We start from the raw sequence: 19,471 nt of genomic DNA, 5'->3' as shown, positions 1-19,471 counted from the left end.
ACACATCATTTGTATTCACACGCCGTATAACATATCACCTACAATTAACATTGTCTTTACTCAATTGTCGGTATACACCGTCCTAAAAAGCCCTCGGGTTATTTCGGTAAACTTCGCTTCAGTTGCGCTTTAAAGTCCCTGTGAAGCTTTACTGATATTCTATATTCAAATGTACACACTTGTATGTGTACACGGGATTATAATAGTGAAGAATTTGTCGTGGTCGCTCAGGTGTGACAGTGATCCAGGAACCCCGGACTATAGTACCTGTCGGAGAACACCGGACCGGGGCTAGATCCACGGAAGGGATGTGGAAGAGGATCAAGACGGACTGAGACGGTCCCTGGGGCTAGGCCTGGGAGGAAACTTAACAGGAAGGTAGCTGTCATCCCACTGTTCCTCCTCCTCATACAAGGTGAGTAGGGCACAGCCTTTAGCCTGACAGAAGGCGTGGTCAATTGTCCAGTTGTACAGGAGGTGCCGAATCCATAAATCAGTATTAATGGATTAGTCTAATCCTTTTGGTGGTGATATGTCGTTGACGTTTGTGGGTAAAATGACCCTTAATGATCACAGGTGTGGTGTATTGATTACTGCGAATGTAAATGTTGTCAATTTCGTCAGGCAATACTGGTTTTCTATTTTTATAACTAAGATGGTGTAAAAAATATGACTGTATGAAGTATTAATGGTTATCGTTTCGAAGAACATAGCTTGTATAATCTTGACTCTTTGCGTCGCCTTTGCAGAAGTGTATATGTACACGAGGAAGTGTAATCGAAGGCTGACCATAAACAATGAGGCCAGTGAACCATGGCATTACGTTAATCGTTAGATCAGTATAGTAATGTCGACTATTATACATATGGTGCACGTATACAGGACTTCCTTGTCTTATTATACAACTCAGATCGCAATGGCACACCGATTAAATAATGTACATTTGAATATGTATAATATAGATCAGGCAATATTAGACATGTTTATGGTTCCTAGTTAATTTAGTGTGTCTATGTTAGCAAACGTACAGAAGCCCGTCACAGTTCTGTGTGGTTCAGTGAGCCCAAGACGTGTCTATATTTATCATTCAATACTGAAAAAAGTGGAAATCCTCTTTTATACTGACACGATCTCCTTAGTCACGCCTGTGTGGACTCAAGGTAGGGCTGGTATACAATAAACGCTGGGCGTACCCGAATTGTACACAATGAAGCCCTAATGAGCATATCCCGTGGTTTCCGGGTGCTACTCATGACAGACTGTGACCATAGAATTGTCCCAGCACAACTGACACATGTATCATTACAGCAGTAGTACTTGGTACTAGACAGACATGTCCACACCAGGACAATGCTAAACCAGACAGCTCAATTCTATTGTCTAGATGGACAACAGGAGCATGCTAATGGAAACGAATCGAAATTCACAACAATATTCAGCGGACATCTGTTGCATATGACGTCACACCACATAAGTTGTGTATGACGTCATTAGTATCATGGCTTCAGCAATGTAATTATTTCAAAGGAATGTCTGATAAATTTTGGTATTTAGCCAACCAGTTTGTCTATCTTCAAGGAAAGGAACAAATAGAATAGAAAAAAAGATGTACGTCGATTTCCGAAATACCAAAACGACTTAATGTGATGTACGACTTGTCGTCAAATAGTCCCACCATTCGATTGTGACGTCATATTTTCGTACATTTTGAGACGTCATAATACCAGAAGGTGGGACGTCGACGGTAAGTCACTTTTCCAACGTCGTTTTGGTATTGCGAAATCCCTAAATTATGACCGAAGAAATCCCATGGGGGCTTTCCGAAGACTATCTTCTTTTGTTTATTTATATAATGTATTATTACATTACGGTATTGCCTAAGATTTATATGGTTGCTATAATGATAAGATATAAATGATAAGCATTCCCTCAAATGTCTTGATGTAGGGCACCCTTTTAATCGCAGAATACTTTTGCGAAAAAACAAATGTGTTGAGAACTTTCTGACTAAAACCAAATCACACACACAGTTGTTAGGTCAGTTTAAGGCTCTCTAGTGTTTCCAAAACCTACAGTAATCATCATTGGAGATGACCAAACCTGAGAATTAATTCATGTAATAATCTGAAAGGTCTAATTACAGATTTATAACGAAAATCTTGTTATTTCTTTCATATTTTCTCTTCCCTGGTGTGTATTATATATCCGTAACACTGCACCGTCATTCTTTAATTTCATTTATCATTCTGCACTTTATGAGGTGCCATACCGCTTATAATTATATTAGAATGAAAATAACACCTATCATTGTCTACACAACAATACAGATTCTCCAGCTTTGTTTATTATTTTTAAATATATTTAAAAAGCACTATCCAGCTAATGTATCGATAACATCTTGAATTTGATAACAATTAGTGACAGTTGTCGCCATGAAACTTGATGAGTTTTCAAAACTTGTTTGTGATCTGAAATTTTAAACGATTTTCACGATGTTTACACTTCTTCATATTCGTCTTCTCGTGTGTAACTCGGGCTTATATATGTACTGAAGTATACTGTGGGATTTCATAATACACTTGAACCATACTAATTGTGAAATATCCAACACAGTAATGTTTTATCGACGTGACCTTTAAGTCGTAATACAAAAGTAATGATAATTTACAAGTATGTAATTACACATGATTATAAATATCTTGACAATGCTTATTATGAAAATATGTTATGTTAGCTGTTGGATCGCATGGAAACGTTTCTAATCCAAATATTAATTATCATTTTTATAGCCTTAGGATTAATGCTAAAGCACTACATTACAGATAAAATATCTTGATTGTCACAGTCATAACAGTCATAAGATGTAACACAAATGTATTCAAATTCGTGATGTTGCAATCTAATTAATATTACTTGCAATAAACTTTTGAAATGTTAAAATTGAATTTTAATCTTCATACTAGGGTTGGCAGTCTGTAGTTTTGAAAAATGAATTGGTTGGCATCGTCATTTCATTGGACAGAATCTCCTCCCTCATGCAATATATACCTAGGTTGGTTCAGTGTTATTTGATAGACATCCTCTCTCTCCATTGTGAGTTTAGGTATTCACCCGAATTTGGCATAGTTTTGTATTCTGCATGTTCGATGAAGCAGAATGATTGCACAACAACAGTACTCGGGATATTAGCATATCAAAATAAGCAAGATCTAACAGTCAGTATGAACTACGCTATCTCCATGCGTTTAAATTTTTGTCAAATTGATATCTTATACAATTGTGAAAAGCAATTTATAAGTTGAAGAAGCTAAATTAGTTAATAATAACATAAATGGATATAATACCAAGAGTTACATAATTACATACTCTGTATTTTTTACATAAAAGTGTAAGTATGACAGAGCATTTGAGGGCAGTGTTTTCCTTCCTCCTAAACCTCTTGTGGGAAGGACGGAGAATGGTGACGATATTGGAGATGGTAATCATAACAAACTAAGCTATAAATGCTTACATATGTTGACAAAACAAAAGAAATATGGCAACATTACCCACATATCAATGTAGCTATACATAGTCACAAAATAATAGAAATATGGCAACGTTACCCACATATCAATGTAGTTGTAGTCACAAAACAATAGAAATATGCCAACAACTTTACCCACATATCAATGTAGTTATATTAACAAAACAATAAAAATTGTGCGAAAGCTCAAAAATCTTGTTGGAAAGGGTTAGGGTTAATGTAAGGTAATGACACGACTCCACAATCCAATAAAGTTATACAGTGGTACATTTGATAGACCACTGTCTGTATATGTGCTTACGTTTCAGGTGAACATGGTCTAATTTACCTTCTATACAGTTATATAATAGTTTACATATATAATGTTCTATCGATTATGGGTCTAATTTACCTTCTATACAGTAATAGTTTACATATACAATGTATAATGTTCTATCGATTATGGGTAGATATCCCTTCACTACCTTTGTCGGTTTACCTTGGGCATGTTTAGATAGGTTTTATAACAGCTTCAGAAAAGGCTTTTTCATTTGTTGTCGAAACATTAATAATTTTAAATAACTAATAAAATAAATGAAAAACAATAAATATTGAATATTAACGTAGTATTACAATTTATATGATATAGTTTTACATTTATATTAAAATCTTTATCTAAACTAAAATAAGTAAGAATCAGGTGAAGCATTATCATACTCTGTTTAAACCTGTACATTAATTATAACAAGCTCAAATCGATAACGGGTGACAACAGTGGAATCACAAAACATATTCATAAGAACAAGGTGACATAGTCTATCGCAATGAGATCATAATCATACCGACGACCTTAAAATATCTAGTCAGTCTTCATCGCTCGAACCTAATTGTTGTCCATTTTGTTAGTTCCAGTAATTTTTTCATTAATAGTTGAATTTTATCAATCTGTTCTTATTATACTCTAATGTTAACATACAATACATTGCAAATGATACTATATCACATTTTGAGAGGTTGAATTAGTCAATATGTTGATATAATACTTGTAAAGCCTTGTAAAAGAATCATAATAATACCTGATGACATTTCGGTAATTCTGGAAGGTTGAATTAGTCAATCTTTTGTTGGTCAACAAATACATACTTATTAGTTCTTTACATGTACTAGAATGATATTGATACATTATGACATTCAGATCATTCTAGAAGCTTATTAGACTACACGTGTGTTACACCTACTCTGTGATTTATAATTGATAAACATGTATAGGAGTAGCTGTTCTCATTTAGTTATAAAAAAAACTAGAGTTGATAGCATAACAAACTCATCAGGATTTATTATCGTTAACTATTAGAAACAAACAATCAGTGAAGCGTGGCCTCGGAATGCCACAGGCTGTATATGATGGTGACAGTGTACACGGCATTCCTCTCAGATTCACATCATAGACACGTCTTCTCACTAATGGAGTGCGAAAGTCCTACCTACCGACATGGGGTGTGGACATATTAAGGTTTAGTGGTTATACCTATTGTCATTTGTGTATTACCTCAGCAGGTAATAACCGTGACGGACAGGCTCATAACGTGTGCACTTAAACACGTAATAGTCCGTCAGTGAGCCGTGACGATAGATAGTGCAATAACGCCACACAGGTGAATTCCCTATTTAATGGGTTCAGTTAATGATAGAAAAGACAGAATAAATAACGAGGTGCAAACATGCAAATACATGTTCATCTCACATGTGCAGGTGCTTTCTTGCTAAAATCTTTATTATTGTTCCTTAAATAACCTAGTTGATTTGGCATGTATTTTAAAGAAAAAAATGTGATTTTGTTGACTTCCTTGCCTTTCAATAGTCATTTGTTGATGGCATCCTTCGATCTTAGGAAATTGGTTTTCTTGTTGGATTCATAATCGATTGGTAATCGAATGAAATTAAATTCCACTTTTATCTACTTCCATGAATGCACGTACACCAAATACCAGCTTCGTCTAAGACTATTGACTGAAAAAGACAAACAATTAACGTAAGACAGAAGGTCATTCAGTAAAAATATAGCAAGAAACCAATGTACACATATCAGTGAAACAAATTATAGGCATATGAAGAACTATACCAGGTTAGATATAAGAACACATATTCATAATAACACGTTATTCTGGTTATACAATATAATAAACTTTCATTTATTATCATTATGTATATTATAATAATTCATACATATTAAGGTACCAGACACCATTGTAACACATACGATTTATAACTTCCTACGATGCCATTTTCCTTTTCACCAAAATATATTAGAAACACATTACAAAACTTTTTTTGTGCTTGTAATTTTTAAGTTTAATGTTATAGCGTATGTACCAAACCGGCAGAAAATTGAACCTTCAAAACGAGCTTAAGCTTACATATGTAATAATATTCAACAATTTACTGTGGCAATGCACTGTATATATATTTTTTCTGGCAGAAAAATAACCCTTTAAAATGAGCTTACATAGGATATATTATTCAACAATTTGTGATAGCAATGTACAATACATATATTTTTCTGGGTACTCGTGACATGACACGAGGTGAGTTTGTCACAATCAACTTCCTGTATGTCCCACGTTTTATTTTGCCTGTAATTGTATATGTGATGTTATGGTCTAAAAATCTCACTTCCATTTCTTCTGTTATTATATATCTGATGTTATGGTCTAAAAAAGCAACCATCGTGATGTTTCTGAGTTCACATCTATATTTAACTAAATGTTGACCCATCCGAGAAAAGCCTAATACTAGTGTATACTTACACTCCGCCATAACAATAGAATGGCGAGTTGATAAACCTGCAGAACCGGTGTCTGTGTTAGGTAAATACTTGGCCCATATTTATAATAGGCGTGTAGAGATATATAGGTATTGATATACGTGAAGTACTACAGAAGGTCTTCTTTATAATAACACGTCTAAAGACATGTTGGAATCCGGAAGTAATATACATACCACGTAATGTTACACACATTATTGTGTGTTCTCGAGAAATGATTTTGACATGCACATTTTAACCGCATTACAATATAATTTGATATTTATTTACTATTACGTCGAGATACTTGTAATGTAAACATGAAATTTAATACAAAAAGGACCGCATGCGCATTTGTTTGTTTTTCTCCTTTTTTGAAGGTTTTAAATGCAGATACCAGTATACCACAAGAGTCTCCAAATTATTTTTATGATATCGACTAAGTTGAGTATATAACTGAACAAACCAGTTATGGGAATATTAGTATATACCAAGACGTCTTCGAATTACATTAAAGATATGCAAACAAGCACACAAAGAAAATTATTATAATAGTCATTTTATTCTACAAAAACAAACATTACAATGAATGAGTTAAGGGCCTAGGAAAACAAGCATAAGTAAATCTTCATTCCTAAATACAGTGTTTACATTAGAGCTTGCCAAAGTACTTTCAATATATCAATATTTAGAAAGACACACTCGGATCATATTGCGCGCTCTCCCTTGTTCCGGGTAGACGTGTACAAAGAACATCGCCTTTTCAATATTAATGAATGTCAAAGTCACGTTAATCGATGTTCTTCCTTTTCGTGTTAAGTCAGTAATGTATTTCTTTTCGGAAATTGCACGTTACTTTGAAATGAACGAGCTTATTTATATCAATATGTATATATTGTAATTATGTTTCTCATTGCCGCTTTTTATTACTTTCCCTTCTCAATATACTCTTCATTAGTCATGTTCCTATATTGTGTCTTTGAACCCATTGCACTGTAGGCTTTTACACTTGTGTATGTATTAGTAGAGTCAATTGTCCATTGCATTTGAGTTATAATGACACTAACATTGTACATGTAGTTACAATGACGCCTGCATTTGGATATTGAATCAATGGCATTGCAGTTACAATGACGCCTAACATTGCAGTTACAATGATGCCTGCATTTGGATATTGAATCAATGGCATTGCAATTACAATGACGCCTGCATTTGAATATAGAATCTATAGAATTGCAGCTACAATTGCGTCTGTATTTGGATATTGAATCTATTGAATTGCCGTTACAATGGCGCCTGTATATGGATATTGAATCCATTGAATTGCAGCTACGATGGCGTCTGCATTTGGATATTGAATCTATTGAATTGCCGTTACAATGACGCCTGCATTTGAATATTGAATCTATAGAATTGCAGCTACAATTGCATTTGTATTTGGATATTGAATCTATTGAATTGTCGCTACAATGGCGTCTTTATTTGGATATTGAATCCATTGAATTGCAGCTACGATGGCGTCTGCATTTGGATATTGAATCTATTGAATTGCCGTTACAATGACGCCTGCATTTGAATATTGAATCTATAGAATTGCAGCTACAATTGCATCTGTATTTGGATATTGAATCTATTGAATTGTCGCTACAATGGCGTCTTTATTTGGATATTGAATCAATTGAATTGCAACTACAATGGCATCTGTATTTTGATAAAAAATCTATTGAATTGAGGCTACAATGGCGTCTGTATTTCGTGTTGACACTTATGTAATAATCAATTTTCTTTTTAGTTACATGTGATCCTACCAAGATGGCGATGGAGCTGACGTCATTGATAGTTGTTGGGGTACTAGCCGGTCTTCTATGTATCATACTCCTCTTCGTTATCCCTGTCATCTGCTATATAAGGTAACATCTAACTAAATGTGCTTAAATGAAAAGGAAAATAGAAAACATTTATGTAAAGCTAGTTGGTGCGTGTACTTTTCTCACGGTCTGTGATATCAATTTTCTATTTACACATCTATTCAAAGGACCATATCGTATTAAGTTCAAGATTAATGTAATTGTTTGCTAGTATTTAAATGTTTGCTAACATTATTTGGATTTACCCAATATAAAAAAGTATGAAAGTATGAAGATAACATAAAAAATATATTATAAGAATATTTTCCCGTGTACTAAAAGACAATTTCTTAATTAAAAAGTACGCAAAAAGTTAAACCGATGATTTGTAATAAAGAATATTTATATAGTACATTTACATGTTGTATACTGATCGTTTTTCTCATTAAATGTTTATTTCAGACGAAAATCTTCACAACAACCTCGAACAAACAGAAAACACAGAAGTGAGCCTAAACCAGTAGTGAATGGCGATGCCAAACCTAGGAAGCCGAGAAGTCATCAGAATGGTATTCCGAATGGAACTACTCGTGGTCCCAGACACCATTACGATATCCGTATGGACCCTCCAGGCACAGTGAGAATGGGACGCTACCACCATCCTCACATGGGACCGGTGCCGATGGTGGGAACGTTTCGTGGACCTCCTCCACAACCGCTTATCATAGGAAACGTGTCCTACTCCAGGGGGACGTACCCTAGAGGTATGCACCCTTGGAGTGACCCTTACAGGGGGATGCATGCGCATAGAGGAACACATTCCAGAGCGAACCCTTATATGGCGCACATGGCTGGTGCCCAGTACCCAATGGGGTACCCTTACTTCTTTGGTCAGCAGTATCCGGTCCAGGTTGTGTATGTCTCCGACTCTGAGGACAGCGACTCGACCACATCAGGCAGGTCTACAGTCCGGGAGAGGAAATCCAGGTATCACCGACAGTTCGCCACTTCTAGAATCCCCTCAACGATTGTTATCAAGTATGTAGAGTGTACATTGTCCCCTACTCCTTCTGTTGTATGAAGCTTATTAACAAATCCTTACACTGGAACCTCGTTAAGACAATAGCTCACGGTTTAATCGAGTAATTGGTGGTTATGTACATTGTATCTAAATATCGTAATCCAGATTCAAGAGGTTCCAATGTAAAAAATACTTCGTGGTAACGGATGGTAAAATATAACATCAGCTCTGAAAATTTAATTACATACTATATATTTATTATTTATATATCTCCTTCGCATGTATTTTCTTTTCTTTGCTGAGAAAGTGAGCCTTTGTTGTATATAATGTATATAACACGACTTTAACTTCAATTATTATTTAAACAGATATAATTTTGTTGTAACAAAACAGAAGATGTATGTGGCGATGTGATTCTATATATATATATAGCTTTCTGTAAAACCAACTCTTAAAAATGGTAATGTCGTATGAATATAAAAAATTTTAACTTGTATGCAGGCTCACTAAGCAGTAATCCGTCAATAATGCAACGACGTTTTTATTGACCAAGAACAGTATCAACTATATTTGGTGTTTATTCGACAATGTTTTTACGTGTATCCATGTAAAGATATATTTTAACAACCCTCCAGAAACAAATTAACAACATAATTTACAAACTCGTTGATTATTCTACGATGATACATAACCCAAAAGTTTCTTAATATAACAAAATTTACAGACGTTTATATGATTAAGAGTTGGCTTTATTATTCTTCTCTCTTCATTATTTTTATGTTTAGTTTGTTTCCCATTTGAATATGTTTTATTTTCTCTGAAGTTGTAGAGTTGTTCAAAAAAGTTGGTTGCAATATGTTTCGTATTTACTTGTTACAATGACATGATAACGCTATGTCCTAAAATAAGGGATAGATAAGCCATGTTGCCGCCGATAAAATTCAATTACAATATATATCACATCAAAGATATATTCATGCTTAAAGACAATTTGATACAAAGGGAGTAAGTAATGCCAGTGGTAATATGGAATTAATTACTGCTGTACAGAATGAAGTTGCTCTATATTATACAAGCATGATTTTGCTCCACAGAAAAAAAACAAAAACAAAAAAATACTGTGTGACAAATACTGCTTTCTCCAAATGCAAAACATTTTGATCTATTCAAGGCAATGCATGAATAAAATATTCATATATTTGATTTAAACATATTTCATTTCCACAATATCTACAAATGGGATTAGACACAAGTTGTAAACTTATATTCCGTCTTCTCCCGGAAGATAAACAAAAACTCATAGATAAACAAAATGATTGTAGATTTCAGCTAAATAGCTATAAACGATCATGTCTGATTATAACTATATCATTACAGCAATAGTTCGTCGGAAACTGTAATCTCTGGGTATGTATGTCAGTTACAGAGCGCATGCTCTTCTCTCTTTCAAACAGGAAACGTTGCACCTACTGCATGTGCGCGCGCAATCGCTGGTTACTGGTGCGCATTCAGTTGTTAGCTTCTCGGAATTGAAATGTCTATTTTAAACTGTCAGTTGGGAATCGGGCAAAAATAAAATGTGCAATATGTTTTAGAGACATTTGTGCTAGCTAGCATTTGAGCATGTGATCAGGCATATGATTACTTGTGTAGGTCACAAATTAATGGTTATAAAAATTATGGTACAGATATCATCAATGTCTTATTGAAATTCAAATAGAGTTTAAAGCATTATATGTTACAGAGAAATCATATTTTCTTTCCTTATTTCCCTATAAATCCACAACAATGTCAATAAAAGCTGCCGATTTACAGTGGCTGTTGAATGTTGATGTATTTTCGTCCTGGAGCTGCTTTATTTTATTCCCATGAAAATCTTTGGCTTTTGTGTCCATACTAATCTTAACTAATGTTTCAATTGAGTGATGGTTTTAAATACACTAACCAATGGTTTGTATTCTGAAACAAATTTAACTTTATGGATTGCATAATACAGTTTGATCGGTGTTCTGAAGAAACATAAATTGATTACTGCTCTGATATCACAAAACATTAATAGTTTCTTTTTTTGAAAGTCTTTGATTAGTTTTTTTTCAATTATCTTAATCAATAGATTATTCAAAAGTTTTATTATTTTTTGACGACAAGGACATTCACTTCTTTTCTGCGCTCACATTAATCTTACTTGAATTTAATTCGTGTTCTACTTTGATTTTGATTGCGTATCGTATAAACATGTATTTGACTGACTTTGGAATGTTTATCTGATTTGCGCTTAGAATCCTTTTAATTATGCTTTAAAGTTAACATTTATTTACAATGTAAGTATTTGACAACCTAAGTTTATCAATTTTACTTTCTGTTTCCTTAATACAACCGATAATTATCATTTCGATATTTTGTCATGTTGAGATCATTGCCAGTTTAATACAATAAATGTCATTTTATACGTCATATGATAACTACGCAATGCTTCCTAAAGAATACAAAGGCAATTAATTTTGTTGTTATTTATTTATTTTCAGAGAAATGGAGGAAGAAAAGACGGAGGTACGCACCATATACTTATTGTTTAGTATCAGGGGAAAATGATGGTTGTGATATGTTCATATACAAAGTAATTTTCAATCATTTTGGTGTGTGACTGAAGTTTTAAACAAATATTGATAAAACAAGTGAACGATAGGTGTATCTCCTTAGTAACATGTTATGGAAATACCAAGGATGAAAGTTTGAGGATCACATTACTCTGTAAAACTTTTGTTATTCGCACAATGCCTAGTCATATTTGCATTTTATAATTTGATTGGACATTATTTTTCTAACACAAAATTGACAAGAGTAATTATTGCTTATTTAGTATAATGGATAGGTTTGAACATTTAAACTCTGAATATCTGTACACAAACTTATTTTTGTGAGCGATTTATTTTTGCGGTCGATAAGAATTCGCGGAAATAGAGCGTCGTTAAATTAATTAACTACATGTTCAATAGAGAGTTTTTTTTTATCTGTAAATGCCTTTTGGCATGGAAACACAAAATTAAGTCGCAAAACAGTTGGTTTACCATATTGAGAAGTATGCTTTGATTTGCTTTATCGTATGCCATTATGATAAACATACTAATACATGACTTTTCTCCAGGTGAGGAAACCACGTGATACCCACAAAAAGCGTTCCTCCTCCCCCGTCAAAGCCCCAATCAGACAAGAGCCTGTGCCTATGAGGCATCAGTCCCGCTCACCTTCCCGGTCTCGGTCTCGCAGTCCGCCAATGGCGATCTACCAGGATCTGAGGATCTCAACACGACAACCAGCAGAACCAGTGCGTAAAGAAGACAAAGATTCTAGTTCTGAAATGGGAACGTTTCATCCATCAGCAGGACCAAAGTCAGGGGACGTAACCTACGCCCCAAAGGGGTATAAACAACCGGAAAGGATCCCCACTCCCGAGCCTGAAGAATACACTTATGCTACAGTGATTAAACCCCAACCGGTCAAAGCCAAACCTCTACAAAGTGACGACTGGGGCGAGCCTGACCAGGATATGGGTACACCGTCACAAAATATAGGTCTCTCCATGTCAGAAAGGTTACAAGGTATAGTTGAAGATGGTTGGGGTGCTCCGGTGGATCCACAGGATCTGTCACGTTCAACACGCGAGGATGACTCAAATGTTCTCCGACAATCTAGACAACCGGATGAGAATACATACGCACACAACATAAGCCAGGATGAGAATCCATACGCACGAAATATAAGCCGGGATGAAAATCCTTACGCACAACAAATAAATCGTGATGAGCCACCACCCTCGCCGCCTCTGGACATCCCAAGTGCTGTGGGTTCCCCTCGACAATCTTTCATCAGAGACTACCCCAGCAATGAGCCGGAACGACCTATCACTCCACCCTTCGACGGTATCACTCCGCGACCATCGGTAAAGTCTAGGTCGGAGTCTCCGCCACGTCCGAGTACGTCAGCCAACCCATTGTCACAATCACAGAGTCAGCAGGCACACAGGTCCATGTTCTCGAACGACGTCCTCAAAGAATTAAAACAACGGCAAAAGTCGACGGAAGATTTACTAGAGGACGACGATTCCCAATCAAGATCAGTGAACTTTTCCCCGTCGCCTCCAACCATAATATCACAAGACAATTCAGTTCTTTCCCCTCCCCAGTTTAATGGTATTCCTGTTCCACCTCCTCCCCCACCTTTACCAGTTTAGCACTATCAAGCATTACATTTTGGGGAGAGACATGGCTGAATATGTTGTGAATGTGTTGCCTGGTTGGACCTTACTACTGGTCGGCGTCAGCCACTACCTACGAATAGACTGGCCACCAGCCTCTAGAATATTTAAACATCACTAAAATTTGGCTTGATAATTTTTGTCTCTAAGACACGTCTGATCGTAAGTCTCAAACTAGGGGGAGATAATCTAGTATTATAGCTCTACTGAGAAAATATCAAATATCGATGACTTAACGTCTGTTTGTCAGTCTAACCTATGAAGTTCCATCTGTATGTTATATTAACAAAGCGAACACGTGTATCAAACATTTTGGATCAATGTCATGCACAAAATGAGGAGATTTATCTAGTAAAGCTCGTAATGTCCATATCAGGAATGAAATTGCTTCAAATCAAAATGATTTTACAGATGGAGCTGAGATTATGTTGTAGACACTACAATATATTATTGTATTTGGTGTTCCGAGTTGACTGACACTAGAAAGAGTGATAGGGGATGTATGACCTGTTGTTGATTTTACATTATGATTTAAAACAGTGCTTTTATAATTTTCCATTGATCTATTCCCGAAATTACAAATGGATGTGAGTTGTGTTTTTATATCATGAGAGGAGAAAGTGGATGTTATTTCTTATAATTACATGCAATATGTGTATTCTGCACCTAATTTTGTCTCGTATCATGAACGGACTTCAAAAGTCAATCATGATTAGGACGTTGTAAAAATGTTTTATTAATATGTTAGCATTTCATAATCACCTTATTTTTACGAACCATGACTTTATAGTGCTCAATTGCGATTACAGTTGTATTTAAACCAAATTTGCAGAAACAACATGCCCATATGTACAGGCCTTATTTTTTTCGTTTGTGTTCATAAAACTGTCCAAAAATGTTAGCTCCAAAACTAGGCTTATCTGTAGTAAAAATGAAAAGCAAAACATTCTTTATTTTTAGTGTAAGCTGAGACAGAGATGTCTGATTGCAAACCATTGTTGATTTTGAAAAGTAGCTATTTTCTTACAGAATGTAAGCAAATATAGCAGTTTAGATGCTGTTCTCGCTTTTTTTGAGTCGCTGTTTCAGAAATGTCTTCCATTTTGAAGTTTGTGGTACGAAAGGACAAATACGATACCCCCTCCTTCTAACGAGCGGTGAGAGTGAGACTATTTATAGTTGTTACACGACTTCAGTTATATGATGTTTGTATACCAATATATAGAGTATTTACGAATGGTTGGCCATAATCACATGACATATTAAACATATTTTTAGAATATAAGCATATGGCGCTGTTATTGTTGTATATATAACTTCACATAAAATATAATGACAAAATACGCTCATTTTAAAACATAAACACACAATCCTATCACTGTTTCATATTAAGTCACATGAAACATAAATAAATTTTTTTTAATCCCAAAAATACCCTTTCAATAATCCCTTATTAAGATACAGTTGGAGCCATTCACCCCATTTCAGTTTTGTACAATTTGTCTCTCGACGAGTAGATATTCGTTTATAGGTCATAAATCTGTCATTCCCAAAATAGAAAAGAAAATAAATATGACTATATCGTATTGAACAGAATATATTTTCGAATCAATCTAAACCATTATGCTTTGAAATAGTAATATTATCTAAACAGGTAATAGAAATATTATAAATAAAATACTTTATAGTAATCTATAAAACAAATATTGAATTTCAGGATACTTCGATTTAATATTTTTTTTATTTTGTTAATTAATTGAATGATATTCCCACATCTATTTAAGATGATTTTTTTTAATTTTGAGAATAAACGGAAACGATATTCGCAAAAATACTTTATGGTTATTTAGTAGATTGGTCTGTCAGAAGAAATATTGATAAGGACATAACTTTAAATAAAACCAATGGAAATTGCATACAAAACAAACAGATGTCCATGGCAAATACAATAACTCAATCACTCAATAACAGAATCAGATTTTCCGTAAAAGCAAGTATAATGTGCTACGCCGACGACAACACATAATTCATGAGCTAAAAATCAAATGAGTATCAACGTTTATCAATGTGGTGAACTGTTGAGTTTGGTGGCAATGATAGGCTTAAGGTGGTCCTATTGCAATTTATGATACAGTACATTTTACAAGCAACACTTTTAAAGCTAAACTCACACACACACAAGTAAACTGGCGAACGTCTTTGACAGCTTCAAACTAAAAGAACTGAATAAACCACTTACCTTCAAAAATATAAAATAACTTTCCTGATTCGTCGAGATGTGGACCATCTTCAGCCTTCAGCCAAACACATGTCGACTTCAATGCACAACTTGTCCATATATATATAATCAACCCAACAGTGGCATCAGAGTTTCCTCCCTTTATCTCATGTAATGGCCACTAATTTATCTTTGAGTTATCACCCCCTATGTAAAATAATAATGATTTTACTAAAAAAAACTTTATTTTAATTGCTAACCACCGTGGAACAGATTCTTTAAAAATTCACGAGCTAAAATAATTTCTACTATTTCTACTATTGATTAGTTTGCACAGATATTAAATAATAAACAATATAGTCATTAAAACTAGAGATTTTGATAGTATATATTATCTAAACTATGATGAATTTTATTGAGCATTTTTTGTCCTTGTCTGTGGTGTTACCTTGTTTGTCCATAGTGTTACCAAGACTAAATGTGGTGGTACTGTTGCCGATTATATTTGTGATTCATTATTTTGAAATTTATTTTACTATGGAGATGTATACATCAAATATGATTACAATTAAATGACAATGTGTCTTCTTGTATGACTCTTTTTATGTCTGTGGTGTTACCAAAATTGTCAGTGGTGTTACACTTTTATCACATTTTGGTAACACCAAGGACAGTAACACTACAGATGTTTTTTTTTAAGATTTTCATTTCCGCTCTTCATCATAGTACAAACTGTAACATCTTAATTTCAACTAACTAGTAGTTTCTTTAAAATGCAACGGAGGGTTTTATTGAAAATACATGTCATGGTTCAAAATAATTGGTAACACCATGGACACTGGAATGTTCATTGATAGCTAAACTCGTCATTGATTTGATTTAATTTAAAAACTCCCCTCCCTTGGACTTAAGTCATCATGTACCAAATATATAGGAGTAAATGCTTAGTTAATATATTATGGATACTAGTACTTATCCTTCCTAGGAATGCACCATTTGAACCCTAATGATTGTGGTAACACTACAGACATTTCTTGAAAGAGCAGACGAACTTTTTTGTTAAAAAATATCTCTCTTTTTTTGACAAAACCTATTAAAACTTTTAAATATTTGATGATTACTTACAAAATAAATACTAACTTAACAACATTTTATCACACTTAGATGACATTTTATTTAGTATGAATTCGGGTCATTTCTCATGTGAAAAGCCTATTTCCTGTGACTGACCTATTTTGAATTGAAAAAAAAATCAACATAATTCTCATTTTCATAACAAAGTGCATTAAAATTCAATTTCTTTGCTCCATATAGTCAGTTTTAAGTCTTAAACATAACATTTCCCTGCTAAAATATTTCTAAAAAAAGTAATATATAGAGAAGACGGCAATTTAGAACTTTTCTGAGAATTACTCATAAAGTTTTTCCAAACGTCACCTGTAATATTTTGTTTTGTGCCTCTCTCAGCTATGTAGTAATAGTCATGAATAGTGCCTTTTGTAATACGATACAACCGAGAATGTCTTGGGATGTTAGAGTTACCGCCCGTCATAGGAGAATAAATCAACGTACTTTTAATACTGACAATGCTTTGGCGAAGGTATCGATTACACTCGATTGAATATACGACTGAATGCATGAATTTTTCTAGAAGAAAGAATACTCCTGATCATCCAGATATTTACTTGAATCATAGTCATATAGAAAATGTATCATCTCATAAGCATCAGGGCGTTACCTTATATCATGACTCTAGCTGGGCTACCCATCAGCAAAACAGTAATCTCTTAAGGGAAAATGATAAGATTTACTGTTGACAGGAAAAGATTACAAATACCATATTTTGTTATGATTGGACCTATTTGAAATATGCTAACACTGTATGTGTGGGATAATCTAAGTTTGAGATAAAAATAAATCAGGAGGCTGTTAACATAATTACTGGTGCTACAAACCTATCAAAAATCGAAAATTTATAGGTGTAAACTGATTGGGAAATACATTACTTTACTTTCCATTATATTTCATCACCGCATCCCTGATTACTTGTTTGACTTCGAACCTCAACCTATAGCAGATATTCATAATATTCATAACTATGGTACCAGGCAAAGCAATGACGTGTTTGTTATCAAGCGCTCGACAGAATTTCACAGAAAGTCCTTCCTTCCATCTGATATAACCTTATGGAATAACATCTCAACTATTCTAGGACTCCAGTCGCAACTCCAAAGAGCGTCCTTGTGAATATCATATTGGATCTACATCTGGATAAATATGTCATGCTCGTTCACGATTCGAATGTTGTTCATTGTAATTTCACTTGTATAGAAAGAATCTTGAGAATAGTCCATTGTGGTCCTGTGGTAATTTTTAGAAGACAATTCGTACTGTTTTTGCACTGCATAAATCATACATACTGTCGCACGCCAAATGTTCATATCGCCAATGTTGAACTGTTTGGTAACAGATCTTTGTCCTACGACCAAATATGGAAATTTGTACAGCCACTCAAAAGATTTTAATTTCAAGCAGGCGGAAGATTCTAAAATAATACTGATCAAGATAACGGCTCTTTATGTCATTTATAATATCGGACTATCCAACCGAATTAATCTTTATTAATATCATTAACTTTCTACTTTTTCCCTTCCCCCTTCCGTGTCTTTCATCATTAATATTATCTCAATACATTTCGTTTTACTCTGGTTTTTCAAAAGGGTAACCGCTCACTCACATGTCGAACGTGAGATAGCCAGTGTTCAGGGGGACATTAGTGGAGTGTCGCTTAGAACGAAGATGATTTTTTTAAATAGTCGCCTTCGAGATCCCTATGTCTTTCACGCAAAAAGTTGCATGACGGTCGATATGCAAGAAAAAGCGAAATCGGAATAGCTTGGCAATGAAGCGTTCTTTTCTGCACCGAGGCAAATGTGTTTTTTTTTTACTTAATTCCCTATGGAAGTTTGTGTACTTTCTCATATTGCGATGTGCCACCGATCGCGAAGGAAACGCGCTTAGAGTTCACGTATATCTTTGGATTCGAAAATTCGGCTTAGACAAAAAAATCACGAATGTTAAGTATTTGAATGTTACCAATGTATTTAAGTACAAACTCCCATTTTTTGCGTTTCTTGTTGACAAACTACAGTCGTATTAGCGATCCGCAAAAATAGACGATGACGTCACAACGCGACTTTGAGTGAGTAAATTACGCGGTAATTATTCTCAAAATAAGCGAATTGCTCCATTTAAGTAAATCGATCAGGATATGTTGAATATTAACCAATACAACCATCATTTTACATTTTTTATTACGTAAATCGGTTATACTTTATATCTTCACAATCACCTAACGTTCGATCGTTTGTTAAAATTGTTTGTTAATGCTGTACATGTGTTATACTTAAAACAGCCGATGAAAATTCGGCTATCTGATCTTCTTGTGGTCGTTCTATCGTCTTTTTAGGCATTGAACCGATGAAAGAACGGAGGAATAATTCGGACTAAAATTCCTGGTAAAAGTACAGTGTATAGTAATAGTGTGCTATACTGATAAACCGGTTGTAAAGTACACCACATTCCAGTCTTATACTTCAGAAGTAAACTTTCATTATACTTGTCTCAAATTGCCAAATAAGTGGTGTGGCTATACACGAGCAAATTATCTAGTATAGATATTATAGGTATTTTACACGTGTGTGTAGAAGTTCTCTCCTCAGGGCGTGTACCATGGAAAATGACAGACAACTCATATTCTATTAGGCCTATATTGTACTGCCCGGGCGCTCGATATTCCCTTTGTGGTAACACGGTAGTACT

The 19,471-nt window shown here is 34.5% G+C and overlaps 1 protein-coding gene across 4 annotated transcripts; it reads left to right on the top strand.

The window, feature by feature from the left end:
* Positions 1-160: 160 nt before the first annotated feature.
* LOC138323410 (serine/arginine repetitive matrix protein 1-like) lies at positions 161-14,721 on the top strand. 4 transcript variants are annotated; one of them, XM_069268014.1, is made up of 6 exons: positions 161-415; positions 8,101-8,218; positions 8,618-9,142; positions 10,554-10,583; positions 11,702-11,726; positions 12,322-14,721. In XM_069268014.1, exons 2-6 carry the CDS (start codon positions 8,121-8,123, stop codon positions 13,405-13,407), a joined length of 1,764 nt encoding a protein of 587 aa, XP_069124115.1. In that variant the 5' UTR covers positions 161-415; positions 8,101-8,120; the 3' UTR covers positions 13,408-14,721. The 4 variants fall into 4 exon arrangements, with proteins under 4 accessions (XP_069124115.1, XP_069124113.1, XP_069124116.1 ...); XM_069268012.1 differs by having other exon boundaries at positions 8,618-9,193; XM_069268015.1 differs by lacking the exon at positions 10,554-10,583.
* The last annotated feature ends 4,750 nt before the right edge of the window (positions 14,722-19,471 follow it).

This window comes from Argopecten irradians, chromosome 5 (assembly GCF_041381155.1).
Source record: "Argopecten irradians isolate NY chromosome 5, Ai_NY, whole genome shotgun sequence".
Taxonomy (NCBI): Eukaryota; Metazoa; Mollusca; class Bivalvia; order Pectinida; family Pectinidae; genus Argopecten; species Argopecten irradians.
The sequence above is the reverse complement of the archived record's forward strand: the minus strand, read 5'-3'. Positions and strand labels throughout refer to the sequence as shown.